This window comes from Oncorhynchus gorbuscha, linkage group LG04, assembly GCF_021184085.1.
Source record: "Oncorhynchus gorbuscha isolate QuinsamMale2020 ecotype Even-year linkage group LG04, OgorEven_v1.0, whole genome shotgun sequence".
NCBI classification, from domain to species: Eukaryota; Metazoa; Chordata; class Actinopteri; order Salmoniformes; family Salmonidae; genus Oncorhynchus; species Oncorhynchus gorbuscha.
This window is the reverse complement of record NC_060176.1, coordinates 48,187,158-48,212,182: the sequence shown is the minus strand read 5'-3', so window position 1 is coordinate 48,212,182 and position 25,025 is coordinate 48,187,158. Positions and strand designations below refer to the sequence as shown.

Sequence of the window (25,025 nt, the reverse complement as noted above, 5' to 3'; positions counted from 1 at the left end):
ACAGTGAAGGGGAAATCAAGCACAGCACAAACACACTTTCGCATATTCGCATATTCAGCAGCCAGATTAAAAATACCTTTTGGGAGATATTACACTGCTAAAATTATCAGAGTAGATAGCCGCAGAGAGACGATACCCGGGTGGGGATGAAACAGTTTTGTTCTAATCGTTATCAGCCATCGAAGCCAACCCCAATACCCCCGTATAGCCTGAGTCCCAGATCTGTTTGTGCTGTCTTGCCATATTCTGTCATTGTCACATAACTCTCATATGATAAGTCAACTCTTGTCTCTCCTCTCCTCTATACAGGTACACGGGTGTGGACCCCAGGAAGAAGCCCCCTGTCTCCATCCAGCCCCCCTTCATCAGACCAGACATCTCTGACAGACAGATCAGCATCAAGGTCAGCGACAACGGGATCCACACCAGTATCCTCCGGTCTAAAGTAAGATTCAGTACATTCAGTAGACACAACAGTCTTTGTTGTCTAGTCTTATGCCCTGTTCTATCCACAGTTTTATTCCCGCTCCTATTCTCCATCTTTCCCCTAGTCATCTTTCCAGTCCTCTTCAACTGAACTATTCCTAGTCAGTGCCTTTACTTCATTCCTAGCCTTATTCCCTGTCCTGTACCCTACCCTGTCCCCAGTCCTATCCCTAGACCTATTCCCCATTCTGTTCCTCCACCTGCTGTTGACTTTCAAGACCACATTAAACCCCTCATCCCTTCGTCCTCCCCCCTCTCCAGTCCAAGATCAGTCTGGATGGCCTGGCCTTGGATGATAAAGGCCTAGACACCCAGCCACCGCTGCCCCCCAAAGCAGACCGCTACAACCAGCTGAAGAGCCAGCTGACATCCAGCAAAGGCAAGTAGCACGTAATGAGCACTCTCATTCTCTCTCTCTCGCTCTCTATCCCACTCTCTCCCGCCCTCTTTCTTTCCCCTTCTTTCCTTTCTCTCTCTGGTGTTTTGAACCAAACTGCTCTCTCTGGCCCCTTAAAAGTGCTCCATCTCATTTGAATGCTAGAGTCATGACTTATATAGATAGTTGGGCTTGATGAATGAACTCCAGTGTGGCAGGACTCTTCATCAGCGAGGAGAAATTAGGTGTAATTTGTCGTGAGCGGGCCTGGTTCAGTGAATCTGCTCCAGACTGTGAGTGTGGGGGGAAGGGGGGGGGTGAGATGTGTTCAGGGGAATGTGAGGAGATAATTACAGCATGAATCACTCCCTCTCTATGTTACTGTATTCTAGGTGGAATTCTGCCATAGAAGAAGGTGATAAGAATATGAATATTTATCTGAAGGACCCTGTCCATATGAATGACTGCCTTTTTGTGCTAAATCAACCTTTTAAGTGAACAAGCTATTGAGAGTGGGCTATAGTAAAGGTTTGACAGTTTTGCCTCTTGCTTCTGTTACCATTGTATAAGGATTTGTTCTTACCCAGCTTGATTAGTTAAATAAAGGTTCAATAAATGTTAAATAAAGGTTAAATATAAAAGGAGATGGGACACCACAGTGTTATCTTTAGGAACAACAACCTCTCCCTCAATGTGAGAAAGACAAAGGAGATGATTGTGGACTACAGGAAAAGGCGGGCCGAACAGGCCCCCATTCACATCAACGGGGCTGTAGTGGAGCAGGTTGAGAGTTTCAAGTTTCTTGGTGTCCACACCTAATCATGGTCCAAGTACACCAAGACAGTCGTGAAGAGGGCATGACAACACCTTTTCCCCCTCAGAAGACTGAAAAGATTTGGCATGGGATCCTCAAAAGGTTCTACAACTGCACCATCGAGAACATCCTGACCGGTTGCATCACTGCCTGGTATGGCAACTGCTCAGTATCTGACCGTAAGCCGCTATAGAGGGTAGTGCGTACGGCCCAATACATCACTGGGGCCAGGCTTCCTGCCATCCAGGACCTATATACTAGGCGGTGTCAGAGGAAAGCCCAAAAATTGTCAAATAATCCAGTCACCCAAGTCATAGACTTTTCTCTCTGCTACCACACGGCAAGCAGTGCCGAAGCGCCAAGTCTAGGTCCAAAAGACTCCGTAACAGCTTCTACCCCCAAGCCATAAGACTGCTGAACAATTAATCAAATGGCCACCCGGACTATTTACATTGACCCCCCCACCCCTTTGTTTTTACACTGCTGCTACTCGCTTTTTATTATCTTTTCATTTATTTATTTTATTTTTTTACTTTATTTTATTTAGAAAATATTTTCTTAACTCTATTTCTTGAACTGCAATGTTGGTTAAGGGCTTGTAAGTAAGCATTTCACAGTAAGGTTGTATTCAGCACATGTGACAAGTAACATTTTATTTTATTTGAACACGTCTAGTAAGATAAACCAGATATAGTTGCAGAGCATTATGGGTACTGTAGTACAACATGCTACAAAACATGACATACACTGCAGGTTTTTTTCCCCATGCACCGCAATGGCATGTATAAGGCTACATCAGCACTGAGTGTCCAAATCATTAGGAACACCTGCTCTTTCCATGACATAGACTGACCAGGTGAATCCAAGTGAAAGCTATGATCTCCTTATTTATGTCACTTGTTAAATCCACCTCAATCAGTGTAGATGAAGGGGAGGCGACGGGTTAAAGAAGGATTTTTAAGCTTTGAGAAATGGATGAATATTAGGATTTTGTACACTCAGTGAATGTCATGTTTCATTGTATGGACCTTCCTGTTTCTTATTTCCCCCCACTGTAGCTCTACTGCCACTTGGTGGTGTTTTATGTTACTGCATTATTTGCAATGACAAAATCACTGCCGGAGCCATAAGATATACCTGAAAACATTGGTGGGACATATCAACTGTCTGTTGTGCTAAAAAAATAAAAGCAAGGATTTCAATGCAAGGATGATTTCTAATGATTTTTGTCTGTATATTGTTAGTTGCTGAATGTCTATTCTTTCCTGTTTGCCTTTCTAAGATCCTAGCTTGAACTGAGGGAAAGACTTTCACAGCCTAATGAGCCGTGAAAGGCTCTGATGACAACACTATCAATTCTAACACCATACATTTGGATGCTTACATCATTTGAACAGACAACAGGCTGATTGTTGTGCTGGGATCTGATGACTGTTTGGCTCTCTCTCACACAGTAACATTGTCCTCTCTGTCCTCCCCTTCCAGATAGTTCCCTAACTGGCAAGACCCACCCCTCAACCCCGGCCATGTACAAGTACCGGCCCTCGTTCGGCACCATCCCTAAAGTCCACTACAACGCGGCAGGGGAGAAGGTCAGACTAAATGACTGAATTTGATAGTAATCGCAAACAGGCTTTCCCAGTGTTTTACTGTATTCCGGCACAGTTGCGAATGTGAAATATAAGAAAACCCTTTTTATTATAATATGGCTAGTCAAAATAATAATCCAGTCATATTTCTCATTACTTCTGTGTTGTTTTGTCTTGTCAGATTGTAATGCCAGATGACCACCATAAGGCGTCAGCCATCTTGGAGGAGGGCCGTTGCCACGTTGACTACCGCTCAGAGCCCAACCTGGACCTGCCTGACTACCACAATGCCCCTCTTCACCGTACCTTCCAGTCCTCCCCACTGCAGCTGGACTCCTACCTCATCAACTCCCGCTCCCTCAGCCTGAAGCAGGCCCACCAGCGCAGGGACAAGGGCCAGCTGCCTACCCTGCAGCCCGAGACCGCCACCTCCACCCCCTACAAGAGCGTCTTCTCCCCCAACACACTGTCCAACCGTAACGGCAGCCTCTCCTACGACAGCCTGCTCAACCCCAGCATTTCCCCAGCCACAGAGGCAGAGTGCATGGCCCACCCCGGTATGCCCTTTATGGGCTTCCACACACCCTACCTGCCAACCAAAATGTGCCATGTGCGGGGGCCTGAACTGCAGAGCCAGAGGCAGCAGGTCCCCCCTAGCTTCAGCCCCATGTTGGGCTCCAGGGGGATAGGGATGAGCATGAGCAGGCAGTCCCCCCGGGACCGGGACCCGTCCCCGGTGCGCTACGACAACCTCTCCAAAACCATCATGGCATCCATCCAGGAGCGTAAGGAGATGGAGGAGAAGGAGAAGCTGCTGCTGCACCACGGGGGACACTCTCAGGCTCAGGCCTATAATCAGGCTCAGGACTCAGGCATGTTTGACAGCCCTGGAGGGTACGGCCTGCCTCCTAGCGCCTGCTACCCAGACGGGTCCCGGGGCCCAAGCTCCAAAGGCCCCACACCCCCAGCCTATGGAGGCTCCAGGGACAACCTGATGGGGGTGGTGAGCTACGGGCCGCGGACCCCCGTGCTGCGCTCCTCTGGTGGCTCCTCTCTGGTACGTGCCCCCAGGACTTCCTCCAGCTCCTTGCACACTGACAGCAGCATGCAGCCCTCCTCCGAGCCCTCCTACCGCTCCCCAGCCCATCAGCCCCACCACTCCCCCGCCATGCCCCAATCCCCCTCCTACACCCACCAGAAACTCTCCTTTATCCATGCCCTAGAGAGGACAGACTCACCCCGCCTGGGTGGCCCAAGGTATGAATCCTAACGTCCTCCTAACGTCTCCTGGGGTGCATGAAATGGGGCTGGGTACAGACCTCAGTCTCCACAGGAAGCCCTGCTGGCTGACTGGGAGGAAACTAGCAGTGTATGGGCTCTAGTCCCCCCCCCCCCCCCCCCCACACACAGGATGAGTAATTAGCCTCAGAGAGCTTAGGCTAGGTGTTAACATGTCTATTCTGTAAACCACAGGAGGTTGGTGGCACATTAATTGGGGAGAACGGGCTCGTGGTAATGACTGGAGCGGAGTTGGTGGAATGGTATCAACCACATCAAACACATAGTTTCCAGGTGTTTGATGCCATTCTATTTGCACCGCTCACATTATTAATTATTATGAGCCGATCTCCCCAGTTAAAGTGTCACTAACCACCTGTAGTTATTATTATTATTGTTATTATTGTTATTATCATCCCGTCAGCAGCCTCCTGTGCTGTGTACATACAGTATATTTGAGATATTATACCCTTTTATCCTAAATGAAGTACTGTGTCTGTTACTGGATTTAAATGTTTTGCCTTCATAGGAGTCCACTTTTGTATTTTTCTAAATGATCTGTCTTTCGGATGAATAAAGTTCCATTACGCCACTATCATTTCCTTCTGTTTGCATGCTTATTTCCCTCCTGTCCCATCCCTTCCATCTGGGAGGGCAACATTAACATTTACGTCTCTCTATGCATGTTTTCACCACCTACAGAAACTCCATACAAACCCACAACATCACTAACAACACACTATTGGCTTACCCCTTATGTCTTCTTTATCATATTTGACCCCTTATGTCTTCTTTATCATATTTGACCCCTTATGTCTTCTTTATCATATTTGACCCCTTATGTCTTCTTTATCATATTTGACCCCTTATGTCTTCTTTATCATATTTGACCCCTTATGTCTTCTTTATCATATTTTATTTAACAGGAAAAGACACCACATTTCACACACAGTCGATTTCCTTTCCACTTCCTTTTTACAACTCATTTCTATCTAAAGCAAAGTTAGTTCTCACTTCAAATAACTATGCCCTCTTGTTTTTCTCTACCCATTCAGAGAGGCCATGATGCAAAGTAAAGTGAATGGGCAAACGGACTGCCATCTAGGGCCCAACAGCTCCAGTGCCCAGGGCAACCCCCTCAGCCCTAGCCGCCACAGTAATGTCAAAAAGGTGACCGGGGTGGGTGGCACAACCTATGAGATATCTGTGTAAGAAGGCTGGGGCCCGGGACACCAAACCTTAAAGGAGAAGGCAGCATTGTCATGGCAACCACCTCCAATGGCAACAACATCCATGACCGCGCTAGAGAGGATTCTCTTCTTCCTTTTACCGTTTTTAATTCGATATTAACCAATCAGGGGCGCAGAGCACTTCCTCATTGGAAATTATTGTCCAATCAGAGGACTTCTGCTCATTCCGGGCCAGCCCCGGTCTCTGTGTGTCTGTACTGGAGGAGTGGATATTGATCAGTGTGTGTTGTGGGAAAAGAGCAACTTCAACCTAAAGAGGGCTGATGTTTGTACAGAGTGTTATGTTGTTGAATTCTGTGGCTTGTTGTGTTGGTTATCACTGAACAGTCTGAATCAGACAGACAGATCTTAAATGTATTGTTTACGGCGTCTCTCAGTTGCGGTCTATCTGATGTTATAAATTGGGCGGATCGAGCCCTGAATGCTGATTGGCTGAAAGCTGTGGTATGTCAGACCATATACCACGGGTATGACAAAACATTTATTTTTACTGTTCTAATTACGTTGATAACCAGTTTATAATAGCAATAAGGCACCTTGGGGGTTTGTGGTATATGGCCAATATATCACAGCTGAGGGTTGTATCCTAGCACTCTGCGTTGCGTTGTGCATACAAACAGCCCTTAGCCGTACCTCCCTTAGCCGTGGTATATTGGCCTTATACCATACCCCACCCGGGCCTTGTTGCTTAATTATGTTTCATCATCACACTCACTACACACTCACTACACACCCACAGACCACAAGATTTTAACAGCCAGACACACAAACTCATACAATTGATGTCATACATCTTTGTTCAGTCACATTCTGTAAAATAGCAGTGGTATGGATAGCCATCTCCATACCAATAAGTTATGTGTATAGCAGCACCCCATTGGATTCAAGCATACAGCATCCCTCTTAGGTATTCAAAGTGCTTCACATATCCTGTCGAAATGACCATGTCTGTCTGGTCCATCAACAACATGTTGGCCATTACTGAGTGGAACAGAGGGAAGATTACATTAAACCAGTGAGTTTTAGATCAATACAATCTTTAATAGGCTGACTGATCTGAGCCAAAGACAACACAACGGTGCTGTGTGGCACTCAGAGACACGGGTCTTGAATGTCTCCTAATCAACATTTATCCTCTGAGTTTTGAGGAGGTGTTTTAGGGCTTACAGTACAGGATCATATTAATCCAAATTCAAGCTGAGATCCAGTATTTACCTATACAGTATACCATAAGCTACAGTCTGTACGTTATCAGCAACATACAGTGCCTTCGGAAAGTATTCAGACACCTTGACCTTTTCCACATTTTGTTACGTTACAGCCTTATTCTAAAATTGATTAAAATAAATGTTTTCCCTCATCAGTCTACACACAACACCCCATAATGACAAGGCGAAAAGAGGTTTATAGAAATGTTAGCATATTTATAAAAAATGTAAAACAGAAATACCTTATTTACATAAGTATTCAGACCCTTTGCTATGAGACTCGAAATTGAGCTCAAGTGCATCCTGTTTCCATTGATCATCATTGAGATGTTTCTACAACTTGATTAGAATCCACCTGTGGTAAATTCAATTGATTGGACATGATTTGGAAAGGCACACACCTGTCTATATAGGTCTCACAGTTGACGGTGCAAACCAAAGCAAAAACCAAGCCATGAGGTCAAAGGAATTATCCAAAGAGCTGCAAGACAGGATTGTGTCGAGGCACAGATCTGGGGAACGGTACCAAAACAATTCAGCTGAATTGAAGGTCCCCAAGAGCACAATGGCCTCCATCATTCTTAAGTGGAAGAAGTTTGGAACCACCTAGGCTCTTCATAGGGCTGGCCGCCTGGCCAAACTGAGCGATCGGGGGAGAAGGCCCTTGGTCAGATAGGTGGCCAAAAAAACAATGGTCACTCTGACAGAGCTCCAGAGTTCCTATGTGGAATTGGGAGAACCTTCCAGAAGGACAACCATCTCTGCAGCACTCCAGCAATCAGAACTTTATGGTAGAGTGGCCAAACAGAAGTCAATCCTCAGTAAAAGGCACATTGCAGTCCACTTGAAGTTTGCCAAAAGGCACCTAAAGAGTCTCAGACCATGAGAAACAAGATTATCTGGTCTGATGAAACCAAAATTGAACTCTTTGGCCTAAATGCCAAGCGTCACATCTGGAGGAAACCAGGTACCATTACTACGGTGAAGCATAGTGGTGGCAGCATCATGCTGTGGGGACGTTTTTCAGCAGCAGGGACTGGGATACCAGTCAGGATCGAGGGAAAGATGAACGGAGCAAAGTACAGCGAGATCCTTGATAAAAACCTGCTCCAGAGGGCACAGGATCTCAGACCGGGGTGAAGGTTCGTCTTCCAACAGGACAATGACCCTAAGTACACAACCAAGACAACGCAGCTTGAGAGAATATGCAGAGAAGAATGGGAGAAACACCCCAAATACAGGTGTGCCAAGCTTGTTCCATCATACCCAAGAAGACTGTCAAGAAGTCTAGGCTGTCTTCGCTGCCAAAGGTGCTTCAACAAAGTACTGAGTAAAGGGCCTGAATACTTATGGAAATGTCATATTTCTGTTTTTTTAGTTTTTTTTTATAAATTAGCAAAAAAATTCTAAAAACCTGTTTTTGCTTTGTCGTTATGGGGTATTGTGTGTAGATTGATGAGGGAAAAATACTTTCCCAATGCACTGTATATGTAGTCCAACACCCTATCTATTAGTTTAAATGTTATGTTAGTGACCCCCGACACAGACCAGTGCTAAGCACATACACAAAAGCCTGTGCTACTGAGTGTTACAGTGTTGGCTGTTGTCTGTGATCAGTTCTGAATACCCAGTCAAAACAGTCCTCTCCATATTCAGTACAAATCCCACCAGCTTAGCAGTCAGCCATGCACAGCCAAAACATCTGACAGGCAATTTATTACTTTTGTGACTTAGTAGTTTTTTTGTAAAAATAGGTCTACCCATAATAAGTTATGTTAATGTCATGTATAATTGTGTTTTGTTCTGATTCAAATCAAGTGTGAAAAAACCTTGAAAAGCAAAGAAGTCTTCAGCTGTGTTATAAAATAAAGAAAACTCACCATTGTTTTTCACAATTATTATTATTTTATTTTTTATATATATATATATATACCCAACCTTTTGAAAATGTTTGCAACATCTTACTTTTATACAGATGCTCAAGCGTGGAATGGATGTTTGTATTTGAGTGGATTTTTGTGTTGATAATTTATAACTTAAGTGAATAATAAATAACATAAGGCATACAGAGAAGGAGGTATACTAGTTTGTTGTATTTTGCAGTGTAAAAAAAAGTTATTGATGAAACTGTATGATGAAACAATGAAAGTCATAGGAAGCAGATGTTGTTAAAAAGTGGCTACTTTCCCTGACTCTGTTAACACACAGGGTGATCCTGACTGTCAGTCTGTCTGTTCAGAACATCAACAGGTTTCAGACTGAAGACAAGAAATCCATCTTTCAGCAGCTGTTTGGTACAGCAAACCAATTGTATTATGTAAGACGTATGGAAAGTCATGCATAAAACTATAGGACTGTTTTTTTTTTGTTCACTGAAGAAAAGAAGGTATATTTGGTCTATAATTTTTGTTCATAAAAAAAATAACTGTACACTGAACAAAAAGATAACGTAAACGTAAACATGTAAAGTGTTGGTCGAATGTTTCATGAGCTGAAATAAAAGATCTCCGACATTTTTCATACACAAATTTGTTTACAGCCCTGTTAGCGAGCATTTCCACTTTGCATAGATTTTAAAAATCCTTTAGGATTAAAGGCAAGTCAGTTAAGAACAAATTCTTACTTACACTGACGGCCTTCCCCGGACGACACTGGGCCTATTGTGCACCACTGTTACGGACTCCCAATCACAGCTGGATGTGATACAGACTGGATTTGAACCAGGGACTGTAGTGATGCTTCTTGCATTGAGATGCATAGCCTTAGACCGCTGTGGCACTCGGGAGCCCAAGATAATCCATCCACCTGACAGGTTTGGCATATCAAGACGCTGATTAAACCACATGATCAATACACAGGTGCACCTTGTGATGGGGACTGTCAGGACCCGGTTACGAACCCGGGTCTCCGGAGTGAGAAACAGTCACTTAACCAACTGAGCCACGAATAGTCGGCAGAACCCAGAAGATGAGGCAGACACAGCAGTACTTGAGACAGTGTATTTAATGAAGTAAAAAGTGAAGTCCTTCAGGAAAACATGTAACTCCACAACCTCAAAAGGAATTCCACAAGCACAAAGTTAATCCTCCAAGACAAAAAGGTAAATCCACAAGGTGGTAGGTATAGCATAAAAAGCCTCAAAAGATACTCAAAAATAAATAAACAAGAACAAAAAACAGAATTCCACAAGAGAGTCCACCGGGATCAACAAGAGTTCACAGAATACTAGGGCTGGGTGCTAACATACAAACACAGAGCAAAGAACTGAGGAAAACTAAGGGTTTAAATACAATCAGGGGAAACGAGGCACAGGTGCAAATAATAATGGGGATCAAGGGAAAACAAAAGGTCAAAAAGCACAATGGGGGCATCTAGTGACCAAAAACCGGAACAACCCTGGCCAAATCCTGACAGGGGACAATAAAAGGCCATTCTAAAATGTGCAGTTTTGTCACACAACACAATGCCACAGATATCTCAAGTTTTGAGGGAGCGTGCAATCGGCATGCTGACAGCAGGAATGTCCACCAGACCTGTTGCCAGATAATTGTATGTTAATTTGTCTACCATAAGCATTTACATTTACATTTACATTTAAGTCATTTAGCAGACGCTCTTATCCAGAGCGACTTACAAATTGGTGCATTCACCTTATGACATCCAGTGGAACAACCACTTTACAATAGTGCATCTAAATATTTTAAGGGGGGTGAGAAGGATTACTTTATCCTATCCTAGGTATTCCTTAAAGAGGTGGGGTTTCAGGTGTCTCCGGAAGGTGGTGATTGACTCCGCTGTCCTGGCGTCGTGAGGGAGTTTGTTCCACCATTGGGGAGCCAGAGCAGCGAACAGTTTTGACTGGGCTGAGCGGGAACTGTACTTCCTCAGTGGTAGGGAGGCGAGCAGGCCAGAGGTGGATGAACGCAGTGCCCTTATTTGGGTGTAGGGCCTGATCAGAGCCTGGAGGTACTGAGGTGCCGTTCCCCTCACAGCTCCGTAGGCCAGCACCATGGTCTTGTAGCGGATGCGAGCTTCAACTGGAAGCCAGTGGAGAGAGCGGAGGAGCGGGGTGACGTGAGAGAACTTGGGAAGGTTGAACACTAGACGGGCTGCGGCGTTCTGGATGAGTTGTAGGGTTTAATGGCACAGGCAGGGAGCCCAGCCAACAGCGAGTTGCAGTAATCCAGACGGGAGATGACAAGTGCCTGGATTAGGACCTGCGCCGCTTCCTGTGTGAGGCAGGGTCGTACTCTGCGGATGTTGTAGAGCATGAACCTACAGGAACGGGCCACCGCCTTGATGTTAGTTGAGAACGACAGGGTGTTGTCCAGGATCACGCCAAGGTTCTTAGCGCTCTGGGAGGAGGACACAATGGAGTTGTCAACCGTGATGGCAAGATCATGGAACGGGCAGTCCTTCCCCGGGAGGAAGAGCAGCTCCGTCTTGCCGAAGTTCAGCTTGAGGTGGTGATCCGTCATCCACACTGATATGTCTGCCAGACATGCAGAGATGCGATTCGCCACCTGGTCATCAGAAGGGGGAAAGGAGAAGATTAATTGTGTGTCGTCTGCATAGCAATGATAGGAGAGACCATGTGAGGTTATGACAGAGCCAAGTGACTTGGTGTATAGCGAGAATAGGAGAGGGCCTAGAACAGAGCCCTGGGGGACACCAGTGGTGAGAGCGCGTGGTGAGGAGACAGTTTCCCGCCACGCCACCTGGTAAGAGCGACCTGTCAGGTAGGACGCAATCCAAGCGTGGGCCGCGCCGGAGATGCCCAACTCGGAGAGGGTGGAGAGGAGGATCTGATGGTTCACAGTATCGAAGACAGCCGATAGGTCTAGAAGGATGAGAGCAGAGGAGAGAGAGTTAGCTTTAGAGGTGCGGAGCGCCTCCGTGATACAGAGAAGAGCAGTCTCAGTTGAATGACTAGTCTTGAAACCTGACTGATTTGGATCAAGAAGGTCATTCTGAGAGAGATAGCGGGAGAGCTGACCAAGGACAGCACGTTCAAGAGTTTTGGAGAGAAAAGAAAGAAGGGATACTGGTCTGTAATTGTTGACATCGGAGGGATCGAGTGTAGGTTTTTTCAGAAGGGGTGCAACTCTCGCTCTCTTGAAGACGGAAGGGACGTAGCCAGCGGTCAGGGATAAGTTGATGAGCGAGGTGAGGTAAGGGAGAAGGTCTCCGGAAATGGTCTGGAGAAGAGAGGAGGGGATAGGGTCGAGCGGGCAGGTTGTTGGGCGGCCGGCCGTCACAAGACGCAAGATTTCATCTGGAGAGAGAGGGGAGAAAGAGGTCAGAGCACAGGGTAGGGCAGTGTGAGCAGAACCAGCGGTGTTGTTAGACTTAGCAAACGAGGATCGGATGTCGTCGACCTTCTTTTCAAAATGGTTGACGAAGTCATCTGCAGAGAGGGAGGTGGGGGGAGGGGGAGGAGGATTCAGGAGGGAGGAGAAGGTGGCAAAGAGCTTCCTAGGGTTAGAGGCAGATGCTTGGAATTTAGAGTGGTAGAAAGTGGCTTTAGCAGCAGAGACAGAGGAGGAAAATGTAGAGAGGAGGGAGTGAAAGGATGCCAGGTCCGCAGGGAGGCGAGTTTTCCTCCATTTCCGCTCGGCTGCCCGGAGCCCTGTTCTGTGAGCTCGCAATGAGTCGTCAAGCCACGGAGCGGGAGGGGAGGACCGAGCCGGCCTGGAAGATAGGGGACATAGAGAGTCAAAGGATGCAGAAAGGGAGGAGAGGAGGGTTGAGGAGGCAGAATCAGGAGATAGGTTGGAGAAGGTTTGAGCAGAGGGAAGAGATGATAGGATGGAAGAGGAGAGAGTAGCGGGGGAGAGAGAGCGAAGGTTGGGACGGCGCGATACCATCCGAGTAGGGGCAGTGTGGGAAGTGTTGGATGAGAGCGAGAGGGAAAAGGATACAAGGTAGTGGTCGGAGACTTGGAGGGGAGTTGCAATGAGGTTAGTGGAAGAACAGCATCTAGTAAAGATGAGGTCGAGCGTATTGCCTGCCTTGTGAGTAGGGGGGGAAGGTGAGAGGGTGAGGTCAAAAGAGGAGAGGAGTGGAAAGAAGGAGGCAGAGAGGAATGAGTCAAAGGTAGACGTGGGGAGGTTAAAGTCGCCCAGAACTGTGAGAGGTGAGCCGTCCTCAGGAAAGGAGCTTATCAAGGCATCAAGCTCATTGATGAACTCTCCGAGGGGACCTGGAGGGCGATAAGCCACCTCCAATGTCTTTTTAAAGAATTTGGCCGTATGTCCAACCAGCCTCACAACTGGACAGGCATGAGCTACGGACAACGAACACAATTGCATTTTATCGATGGCAATTTGAATGCACAGAGACTGTGACAAGATCCAGAGGTCCATTGTCGTGCCATTCCTCCGCCACCATCACCTCATGTTTCAGCATGATAATGCACAGTGCCATGTCACAAGGATCTGTACACTATTCCTGGAAGCTGAAAATGTCCCAGTTATTCCATGGCGTGCATACTCACCAGACATGTCACCCATTGAGCATGTGTGGGATGCTCTGGATTGACGTGTACAACAACATGTTCCAGTTCCCGCCAATATAGAGCAACTTCGCACAGCCATTGAAGAGGAGTGGGACAACATTCCACAGGCCACAATCAATAGCCTGATCAACTCTATGTGAAGCAGATGTTTTGCGCTGCATGAAGCAAATGGTGGTCACACCAGATACTGACCGGTTTTCTGATCCATGCCCCTACCTTTTTTTAAAGGTATCTGTGACCAACAGATTCCCAGTCCGTATTCCCAGTCATGTGAAATCCGTAGATTTGGGCCTCATTTATTTATTTCAATTGACTGATTTCCTTATATGAACTGTAACTAAGGTAAATCTTTGAAATTGTTGCATGTTGCGTTGATATTTTTGTTCAGTGTAGTGTTTTGCATCTTTCTTTTCTTGTTTGTAGGCTGTCTGAACATGAGGTGAAAAATGGCACCTGGACATTTGCCCGTTCTGTGTTAATGACAGAATATACAGTGCATTCGGAAAGTACTCAGACTCCTTGAATTTTTCCACATTTTGTTAAGTGACAGCCTTACTCTAAATTAGATTCAATTGTTTTGTTTCCTCATCAAACTACACACATTACGCCATAATGACATAGCATGAACAGTTTTTTAGAAAAACGGAAATATTACATTTACATAAGTATTTAGACCCTTTACTCAGTACTTTGTTGAAGCACCTTTGGCAGCGATTACAGCCTCAACTTTAGTATATCGCTACAAGCTTGGCACACCTGTATCCTGTCAAGCTCTGTCAAGCTCTGTCAGGTTGGATGGGGAGCGTCGATTGCATAACTATTTTCAGGTCTCTCCAGAGATGTTCGATTGGGTTCAAGTCCGGGCTCTGGCTGGGCCACTCAAGGACATTCAGAGACTTGTCCTGAACCCACTCCTGCATTGTCTTGGCTATGAGCTTAGGGTCGTTGTCCTATTGTAAGGTGAACCTTCACCCCAGTCTGAGGTCCTGAGTGCTCTGGAGCAGGTTTTCATCAAGGATCTCCCTGTACTTTGTTCCCTTCATCTTTGCCTCGATCCTGACTAGCCTCCCAGTCCGTGCTGCTGAAAAACATCCAAACAGCAGGAGGCTGCCACCGCCATGCTTGACCGTAGGGATGGTGCCAGGTTTCCTCCAGATGTGATGCTTGGCATTCAGGCCAAAGAGTTCAATCTTGGTTTCATCAGACCGGAGAATTGTCTGATTGTCTTTAGGTGCCTTTTGGTAAACTCCAAGCGGGCTGTCATGTGCCTTTTACAGAGGAGTGGCTTCCGTCTTGCCACTCTACCAAAAAGGCCTAATTTTGAAAAGGTCAAGGTGTCTGCATACTTTCCGAAGGCACTGTACATGGATGAAAAGTATTATATTTGCTTGCAGCTACACAACTAATCAATTATATTGCCATTGTGGCCTTTCAAGAGGACAATGATGTTTACTGCACAAATACACCTGATGGAATTGATTGAGATTGAATAGAACAGATAGCCAGATTGCAGGTTGCCATTAAAAAGTCAAAACATGCTTGTGACTGAATGGTCCCACTTATGGAAGACCTTTCTAATAACATATTTTTAAAGCCAAAATAATTTTACCTATTTATTGAGATACTCACTTTATTTAAAGTACCACAATTCTACATATACTGTAATAAATGTATGTATATATTGTACACACAGTGCTGTTTCTAGGCACAATCCACATAAGCAGCAGCTTAAAAAGAGTTGGCCACTAAAATGTTTTACTCGTGATGTGGGTGGGCCCCCCAACCAAATCTCGCTTAGAGCCCCCAAATGCTAGATTTTTGCTACATTTTAATATATCAGAGACAGAGTACACAGGCAGATGTGACCCTCGCATTTTTATTTTTTTTTAATTATTTTTATTTCACCTTTATTTAACCAGGTAGGCGGCCAGTTGAGAACAAGTTCTCATTTACAACTGCGACCTGGCCAAGATAGAGCAAAGCAGTGCGACACAAACAACTGAGTGACACATGGGATAAACAAATGTACAGTCAATAACACAACAGAAAAACACAATAGAAACGTCGATATACAGTGTGTGCAAAAAGTATTCTTTTTTTCTTGCATTGAAGACAGTATAGAAGAGAATACCCTGTGTCAGGTAATGTTATTTTAGGCTCTTGTTTGTGACACATGCCATTCCAATTCTCCATCTAATCATATTATCAGAGCAATTGCAGGCTATAAGCTTAAAATATGAGGTTCCACATTAATAACAACTGGTCTGACCCCATAGCATACCCTGATTGTAATATATTAAACGTGGCAAAGGCAGATAGTTAGGTTACTATGCCATACATATTTTAAGTTTAATGTACATATCGGGTCACTTGTCTCATAATAGTTTCAATTTAATCTTGAAATGATCACTTGTTTTATGGGAATACAAATATTGAACTCAAATTCACCTGTTGTTCTGGCAGGTGACCCAACATTGTTTATACATACTTGAATCCTCCCCGTCAAGCACACACTTATGACGAAAGTGATTATTATTCTTCCTTTAGATGACTGACATTTATTTATTTTTTGCTGTGTTTTGTCTGACGAACATTACACCAAGTCACCTCACCTGAATAATATGGACTAGTGCAGAATACCTGTTGCTGTTTGTCTTGCTTATCATATTCAGATGTAGTATTATTTTTATTTTTAACATTTGTCATATGAATAGAAAAATGTAAGATGTACGGTGCGTTCGGAAAGTAGTCAGATCCCTTGACTTTTCCACATTTTGTTACGTTACAGCCTTATTCTTAAATGAATGAAACCGTTTCCCTCATCAATCTACACACAATACCCCATAATTACGAAGCAAAGACATATTTTTAGAAATGTTTGCAAATTTATAAAAAATAAACAACTTAAATATCACATTTACATAATTATTCAGACCCTTTACTCAATACTTTGTTGAAGCACCTTTGGCAGTGATTACAGCCTCAAGTCTTCTTGGGTATGACGCTACCAGCTTGCAACACCTGTATTTGGGGAGTTTCTCCCATTCTTCCCTGCAGATCCTCTCAAGCTCTGTCAGGTTGGATGGGGAGCGTCTCTGCACAGCTATTTTCAGGTCTCTCCAGAGACGTTCGATCCGGTTCGAGTCTGGGCTCTGGCTGGGCCACCCAATCAATTGAATTTACCACAGGTTGACCCCAATCAAGTTGTAGAAACATCTCAAGGATGATTCATGTAAGCAGGATGCACCCAAGCTCAATTTTGAGTATCATAGGAAAGGGTCTGAATAATAAATAAGGTTTCTGTTTTTTATATTTAATACATTTGCAAGCATTTCTGAAAACCTGCTTTTGCGTCGTCATTGTCGGGTATTGTGTGTAGATTGATGAGGATTTTTATTGAATTAATTTTAGGATAAGTCTAACGTAGCAAAATGTGGAAAAGGAAAAGGGGTCAAAATACTTTCAAAATGCACTGTATATGTACAGGTAGCTGCTAAAATGAAGGAAACACCAACATAAAGTGTCTTAATAGGGCGTAGAGCCACCACAAACTAGAACAGCTTCAATGAACCTTGGCATAGATTCTACAAGTGAATGGAACGATTGTTGATGGTGATGGAAAATGCTGTCTCAACCGTCGATCCAGAATCTCCCAGAAGGGTTCAATTGGGTTGAGATCTCGTGACTGAGACGGCAATGAAATATAGTTTACATTCTTTTCATGCTCATCAAACCATTATGTGACCACTCATGTCCTGTGGATGGGGGAGCATTGTCATCCTATCGGGGCATAGCCATGGTAGCCAAAGTAATGGCCCGCCTAGCATTTTTTTCCATACCCTAGGCATGATGGGATGTTAATTGCTTAATTAACTCAAAACCACACCTGTGTGGAAGCACCTGCTTTCTTACTTTGTATCCCTAATTTACTCGTTTCCATTATTTTAGCAGTTACCTGTAAATACTTAGCTGTTTTTGTTAAAAGGAAATATTTGCCACTTGACAGAATTAGAATAAAGAAAATGTTGTCAAGCCTAAGGTTGAACTATACTGAAAAATTATATGTAAAGTGTTGGTCCCATGTTTCATGAGCCGAAATAAATTAGCCCAGAAATGTTCCATATGCACAAAAAGCTTATTTCTCTCAAATGTGTTTACATCCTTGTTAGTGAGTTTCTCCTTTGCGAAGATAATCCATCCACCTGACAGGTGTGGCATATCAAGAAGCTGATTAAACAGCATGATCATTACACAGGTACAACTTGTGATGGGGACAATAAAAGGCCAATGAGACCAGCCATCAACACAGCTGATAAAACTGGATTATTTCTGCCTGAAATAAAGCCCTTTTGAGGGGAATTTAAAATTCTGATAATTCTGATTGGATGGGTGGGCCCAGACCAGATTAGGGGCTAGTTAATTTATATCAATTGACAGATTTGCATATATGAACAGTAACTCGGCAAAATTATTTAACATGTTGCATTTATATATTTGTTCTGTATATTGGTGTTGATTCGTTTCAGGGACACATGATCAAAATGGACATATTTGTTCAATGACATTTCAGTTCTTTGTATCATCAATAATATGCCTTCTCTACAACAGCACCACCAGTTGGAATATATTAGAACGCATTTCACTAGTCACAACAGTACTGATACAGTACGGAACTTTAAAGGTTGGTGAACAAGCATTGATTATCAAACAAACGTAACCAACTGTTGAACATTTCAATATAGTTTACTCAATGTGTACCATTAGATGTATCAAAATGTCAACCCTCACCATTTGCAAGGCAGCCTGAGATAGCCTTGACTTTCCATACCAGCTCTACTGCTCTTCCCACTTAGCAATTCCTCACCCTATGCAACATAGACAGACAAAAGGGTCGTTGAGAGCTTTTATTGGAAGGTGGAGGAAACATCTCAAACCATTTGAGTGCAAATGAAAGCAACATTCCATCCTGTACATGTATTTACAGATGCACTGGCGCGTCGATGCACCTAAGGGGCAGGGTCAACTCAGTGGGTACAGGTTAGGATGGTGAGCACACCTGATACCGCATCATTACACTCTTGCACTATACATATTCTACATGCTTTAGTTTCAGTTTGAAGGAATGTATTATGCCCTAAAACACACTTGAGCCACCAGGAAGAGTACCCAAGCCAGGAAATACTGTAGCCTATACCAAAGTCTGATGAACCATCGTCTTACATTTTGATTTGGTGTGATCGGTCTTCAACAAAAACAATGAAACAAAAAACACCTTTGTGATTTGATGAATTATGTGCATCAAATCATCTGCAGCAGAACATCTTAGATATGAGTCACTGATAACTGGTCCAAGGACTACAGTACCCAAAATGCACCCGATGTTAAACACGTTATGGCTATGTCTCAATGGTCCAGTGTCTTTCTCCATTAATTTCCTCTCCTTCATCTGAACTTCACAGCAGATAGGTGAAAGCAATCTCCTGCCTGGTAAGCATCCACCACATTTCTCTGCCTTTATGTACATAACTACCTCAAATATATCATGCCCTTGCACATTGATCTGGGACTCCCTGTAGAGCTTCATTCTTGTGTATGTTATTCCTCTCCGGTTGCTATTTTTCTCTCTGCATCGTTGCAAAGGGCAGTAAGCATTCCACTGTAAAGTGTACACCGGTTGTATTAAATGTGACAAATATTAGGGGTTTCACCTTATCTCTATTCAGATCAGTATAGACAAAGGAGAGGAAGCCTCCATATTGAGATGCATACCAAGACATTACAGCTCCTCTCTGCCCATTTCCATTTTAGGTGTGGCACTTACAAGCAGTCCTATTCCCTATAAAACTAACTTTGCTTCATTCAGAAAAAAAAGACTTACCCAATGTGGGAATTACCAATATCACAAGCCTCATTTCACAGTATGTCAAGTTGACACAGATGAGCAGTACAGACAACTTGTTTTCCATGATGGAAACAAGAGGGCGGGCTGGGAGGGGCACAATTGAATGAATGGATACTTTTTGTGTGGCACCAAGGTCTTGCGATCTCTCGAGGCAAACAAATCATTAAAAAAAACTAAATCAATATGCAAGAGTCCAAATTCAGTTTCTTTAGAGTCTATTGTAGAAAAAGAGGGAAATGACAAGTTGAAGATCAGTAGAGCAAGTTCTTGGATTCATTTCTTCTCTTCTGCCTTTTCCTCTTTCTTTTCCTCGGGTGTCTTGGTCTTGTCATCCTTTACAGATAGTGCCTCCAGTTTCTCTGCCACTTTGTTTGCACGGTCAACATTTCCTCCTGCAGGGAAGTACAGAAAGATGAGACATGAACTCGTTGTCAGTGTGGTGTCACGGTGGCCAAGATGAGGCTCTAAACCAAACATATTTATAAAGCCCTTTTAACATCAGCAGATGTCACAAAGTGCTTATACAGAAACCCAGCCTAAAACACCAAAGAGCAAGCAATGCAGATGTAGAAGCAGGGTGGCTACATTTACGTCATTTAGCAGACGCTCTTATCCAGAGCGACTTACAACTTGGTGCATTCACCTTATGACATCCAGTGGAACAGTCACTTTACAATAGTGCATCTAAATCTTAAAGGGGGGGGGATTACTTATCCTATCCTAGGTATTCCTTAAAGAGGTGGGGTTTCAGGTGTCTCAGGCTACACATCAACAGTGCACGGTAACAGTCCTATTCATTTAAGAGCATGTTTTAGGGCATTGGGGACGTCTGCCATTTCAATGTCTAAGAATATTCCAGTTTGAGTTTTTCCCAAGACTTCTCGTTCCACCGATACATTACGCAAGGTTAATCTACTGAGTAGTGATTAACATGTGACCTGCTCAACAATGGTTGTTCTTTGTAATTAATATTACAGAGAAAACAATTCCAGTGTGCCAGAACATACCAACATTAGCCTAACAGTAGGCCAGCGAGTTGTTACATTCTGTATGTTAATTTAGCAGACATAAAAAGTTCTGGGCTGGAGTGAGCAGCAGAGAACAGAGTATTGTCTGCATACTGACTGAAAGAATGTGGGAGAAAAAAAAATGTACACCAACCTGAGCCATCTTGAGATTTTCTGACTTCCTCCTTGCATTCATCGAACTTCACCTTAAATTTCTGAGCGTCTGAAAAGGACAGAAGTTATTTGAAACCCCAGCCACACTTTTTGCATGAGAAAGCTGACTGAATTGTTAAAAGCTAAACGCAGTGACTAAAATAGACGTGTTGTCACGCTCACTTTCTGCATTAAGGAAACGTATTGCCAGGAGTTCAGGTTTGGGATGCTCATCAGCGAAGTCGGCGAGTGTGTTCCATACCCAGGCCCTGTCGCTGCCAGCATTGGGCTTCAGCTCCATCACAGGAAAAACTGAAAGAGCAGAAGATGAAAAGGAATTAGGCCTCTGACTCAGAGTCAATGACTCAGAGACAATGACTTGTTTTTCTTATACCTCACCATCATCTCATACTTAGAATGGTAATTCGGTGGGTGGACAGGCAACATGCATGGGTTAACGAAAAGGTTTCAGTCCAACACACACACACACACACACACGCTAGACAGCAGTGATAAACACTACTGGTTGAGACAGGGAGTCTTCCGTGACTCACTGTTGTGATTGGCGCAGATCTTCAAGGTCCGGTCTCTCCTCATTAATAGGCGGATGGTGCCCTTCTCTTTGTGTTTCAGGAGCTTGACGTCGCCTGTGCCGCGCTCCTTCCACTCTGGTGGGTCATTCTCAGACGCAAAACGGTAGAGCTTCGCACGCCTGAGGGGAGAGACAATATGGGTAGAATGATGAAGCTGTGCATGGAATCACTGACAATACCTGGGTGACAGCAGCAGGGCTCTGACAACCTTTTTTTATTAAACAAGGAGCATGTGTGCTTAAGTTGAAAAATATAGGCGCACACACAAAGAAATTTAGGAGCAACACGAAAAACATTTGAGGTAATACTTTTTCCTAGGTGCATTGGGGATCCTAAATTAAAATTCCAGGTCACACAGCAAACTATTTAGGAGCTTAGGAGAGTAAAATGTTCCACACTGTAGAGCCCTGAGAGGGCTGGATGGTTTCATAACACTTGAGGTGAATCCTCACTTCCAATTTAGTAAAACAAATGACTTAAGTCTCCCATTGACAGTGCATGCCTAAGTGCAAATTCAACAAATTTAGAAGGTAAGTTTGATAAGGATTCAACCCTAAATGAATTACAAATTTAGTATTGCACAATGATTTAGGCTATTCAAGGTTATCATCATCAGCTTACATTTTGAACAGTTCCTCCTCGTCCTCCTCTAGAGTCTTCACATCCTGCTCTGGAAGAGACACAATGGGCTCATAATGGGGATCGTGGTTTGATTCTTCTGCATTGTCTGTTGAAGTCTCCTGCTCTTCTGGTGTTTCCTATGAAACAAGATTTACACACACGTTAACCCACGAAGGTAGATGTCTGCGGCCGCGCTGAAATCTAATTAGCATATATATATATTTTTAAAGGCTAGAGATATAAGATATATTTTTGCATTGGATGCATCTCAATCCACCGCAACCGCCTATGTAACCCTTCCATATCAGTGGTGAAAGGTGACAGAGCGGTGTTCTCAGACCATGAGACATTCCGAAAAATCAGTCTACTCACAAAATTGTCTGTAGCGTCCGACCAATTTAGCCCACAAACTGTTATGACACCTCTATGGAAAGATGACTCTCTCGATGACGTTCTCAGTTTTGCTCTACGACCCTGGGACTGAAGTCGGTACAGCCGATCTGACAACTTCTGTCTGTGGCGCCCGAAAACAGTTTGGGCTACACACTAACATGACCCCTCTGTGTAAAGGTGAGACTCTCACGAATAGGTCTGTTGTTAAGCTCTAGGATGCCCACAGGCCTGACAAGACACTTTTGAAGGTCCCCCGGTACCAGTTGATTTTTTTTTATATATATAAGTACATTTTTTACTGAACCTTTATTTTACTAGGTAAGTCAGTTAAGAACAAATTCTTATTTACAATGACGGCCTACTCCGGCCAAACCCTAACCCAGATGACGCTGGGCCAATTGTGCGCCGCCCTATGGGACTCCCAATCAGGACTGGTTGTGATACAGCCTGGAATTGAACCAGGGTCTGTAGTGACACCTTCAGCACTGAGATACAATGCCTTAGACCGCTGCGCCACTTGGGAACCCTATTAAGTGACAAATTAAACACATGTAAAAAATAATATTCTTGTACTGTATCTGTTGGGGAGTATCTGTTATTCGAATCGTTTCTATGGGATAATAGCAGTCCCCCCCCCCCCCCAAAAAAATAATCATCAGGTATTGTTTGATACTTCAAAAAACGTGATAATCAAAAATCAAAAAGCAAAATGATCATTGGTATGACCTTTAAAAATAAATTCCATATAGCTTAGTACAACCCCCCCTCCAACTTAAGACTTAAGTTTCACCTGGATTGTACTCTCGTTTCAAGTTAGTGAAATGTACTTTACTAGTCAATGTATTAGACTAAAAACAGTGGGCTCCACCAACTAACTGCAGAGGGAGGTGAATAGAGGGATTTGAGAGATCAGGCTTCGAGGTTATCTTTTGTGTGCAATTTGCTGTGGCAACTGAACTTAGTGGTGCTGAGCCAAGCATCTTTGCTGCTGGATGGCTTTCTAAAAGGCCTTGCAAATCCATATGATCTCACACTTACTACAGAACATGATAATATGGCCTAACATTACATAAAAACGCTCAAGAGGCGAGGAAGAGAAAAGTGAAGCAAGTGGACAATTACAAAACAATAACTTTTATGTTAGCTGGACAACTAGGCCCAATTTAAACAAATAACTGACGTTAGTTCTGTTTGTACATGAGTAAGCCAAATTTGCAGTCAGCTACCAAAAACCTACAGTGACACAAATATCAGCAAGCCATCTTGCTAGATACTACTTTAAGATTACTTGATTAACTGCCTGAACAAAATGTATGAAAGGGGCGCGAGGCTCCATGCGTTCCGAGTAACGTAACTGTATGGCTAGCAACATGTCTCCGTACAAGACTAGCAAGTCATTTCAATCGTTATCTTGTTACGTTAGCTAATGAAGTTATCGGCTTGATTATATAGCTAACAGTGTCATAACTCAAACAGTATGCCAATGTTCACTTATTTTCTAGCTAGATATATGGTAAACACGCACTGAGAAAGTTGACATTCCTTTCGGCCTGGTGTTAGCAAGCCAGCCAGCTAACGTTAGCTAGGCCATTCGGAAAAGTACCAAGCTAGCAAGTTAGTTAACTAGATGGAAAATAGATTTAACCATCGTGTCAATGACATATAGCTAGTTAAATGTAATTATCCACTCTTAAATACAAATGCAAACAAACATTGTAAGCGCAGGACACTTCCACAATATTGCCATTTAAAAAATGCTAACGTTAACTAGCTAGTTAACTGGCTTTTGTTAGCTAACGTGTTAGCTAGCTGGCTAACAATTACTGTCAGGATAACATACAACTAGGTTCAAAGACAAATATTGTACATGGATGTATACCCAAATACATATTAGGTTTAAATTATCCTTTTGAAACTAGTGGTTGCACGATTATACCACAGACATAATTAAATATTTAGATCATTGTTCTGCTAGCTAGCTAACTACATGGCTAGTTAGCCAGCCATTTAGCTTTGGAGCAGATATAAAGGGCGGCAAAAGTATCGAGTTACCCACTTTTCTGACATATACAACAAAGGTATAACTGATTGACCATTGCCAGTAAGTCATTGTTTTGAAACCAATTTACACTTTAGACCTTCAATACTGATGCTTAACGAGGTTGTTAAAAACCAGCATCCCTAGCCGGCACAACCCTAGCAAGATAAACTTTGAGAATGCCAATCAAAACAATCACAATTGAAATTAAATGTACATTTAATTAAATTAACGGCACACAAATAGGTTTAAAAATCACAAACGTACCTTCGGATCTGCCATGTTAATGTAGATGTTTGTAGATTACGGAATTTAGTTTGATTGATTCAAAACCAAACTCTCCGTTCGCCTTGAGTTCCTCTCTCTTCGTGCTATAGATTTCGCGCGTCGAAATGTCCCATTCGCGTTTCCTCCATCCCAGCATCCCCCCCCCCTTTCCACACTATTTTAAAGGGCTCTAAAGCGTATAAAATGCTCTAAAAATGTCATAATGGTATGTGTGATATTATTTTACGAAACATGAATACACTCGGTGTATTATTGTTTTCTTTATAAAAAATGGTAATATACTTGCATTGCAATGCACTCGAGTACTGCAGACATTTCATTCTGTGTTGTAAAATGGTAACTGTGAAATGTTGCTACATATCTCAAAAGTGCCATGTGTGGTTAAAACATTGGATAGATAGGTAAGTAGCTAGAAACAATTTCAGTGTCAACAAAAGTAACAACCTGACAGTGGCTAAAGCCAAAAACAACCCATTCACATTTTTTTGTAGATCTAGCAGCTTCCTCACTTC

General features: G+C 43.5%; 2 protein-coding genes and 1 non-coding gene across 3 annotated transcripts in view; 1 reads left to right on the top strand and 2 right to left on the bottom strand.

Annotated features, from left to right (window-relative positions):
• LOC124034180 (palmitoyltransferase ZDHHC8B-like) overlaps positions 1-7,170 on the top strand; it is a 92,366-nt gene extending 85,196 nt beyond the window's left edge. Inside the window, exons 7-11 of the mRNA XM_046347022.1 lie at positions 310-445; positions 748-865; positions 3,162-3,268; positions 3,447-4,522; positions 5,599-7,170. Of these exons, the coding sequence (XP_046202978.1) occupies positions 310-445; positions 748-865; positions 3,162-3,268; positions 3,447-4,522; positions 5,599-5,755 (1,594 nt within the window). The 3' untranslated portion in view covers positions 5,756-7,170. The remainder of the gene's footprint in view (positions 1-309; positions 446-747; positions 866-3,161; positions 3,269-3,446; positions 4,523-5,598) is intronic.
• An 11,237-nt stretch (positions 7,171-18,407) lies between these two features.
• Positions 18,408-24,650, bottom strand: LOC124034179 (ran-specific GTPase-activating protein-like). The gene is made up of 6 exons (XM_046347021.1): positions 24,493-24,650; positions 21,795-21,931; positions 21,135-21,292; positions 20,764-20,892; positions 20,582-20,650; positions 18,408-19,812 (listed from the first exon to the last, which is right to left on the bottom strand). Exons 1-6 carry the CDS (start codon positions 24,505-24,507, stop codon positions 19,694-19,696), a joined length of 627 nt encoding a protein of 208 aa, XP_046202977.1. The 5' UTR covers positions 24,508-24,650; the 3' UTR covers positions 18,408-19,693.
• On the bottom strand, positions 20,408-20,537 carry LOC124034769. The gene has a single exon (XR_006838654.1). It is a non-coding gene; the product is annotated as a small nucleolar RNA SNORA77 (small nucleolar RNA).
• Positions 24,651-25,025: the final 375 nt, after the last annotated feature.

Coding starts and splice junctions, on each gene's coding strand:
- LOC124034179 (XM_046347021.1), bottom strand. Junction 21,293..21,794: donor GAGGAGGAACTGTTCAAAAT/GTAAGCTGATGA, acceptor CTCTCCCCTCAG/GCGTGCGAAGCTCTACCGTT. Junction 20,893..21,134: donor GATCTGCGCCAATCACAACA/GTGAGTCACGGA, acceptor CTGCTCTTTCAG/TTTTTCCTGTGATGGAGCTG.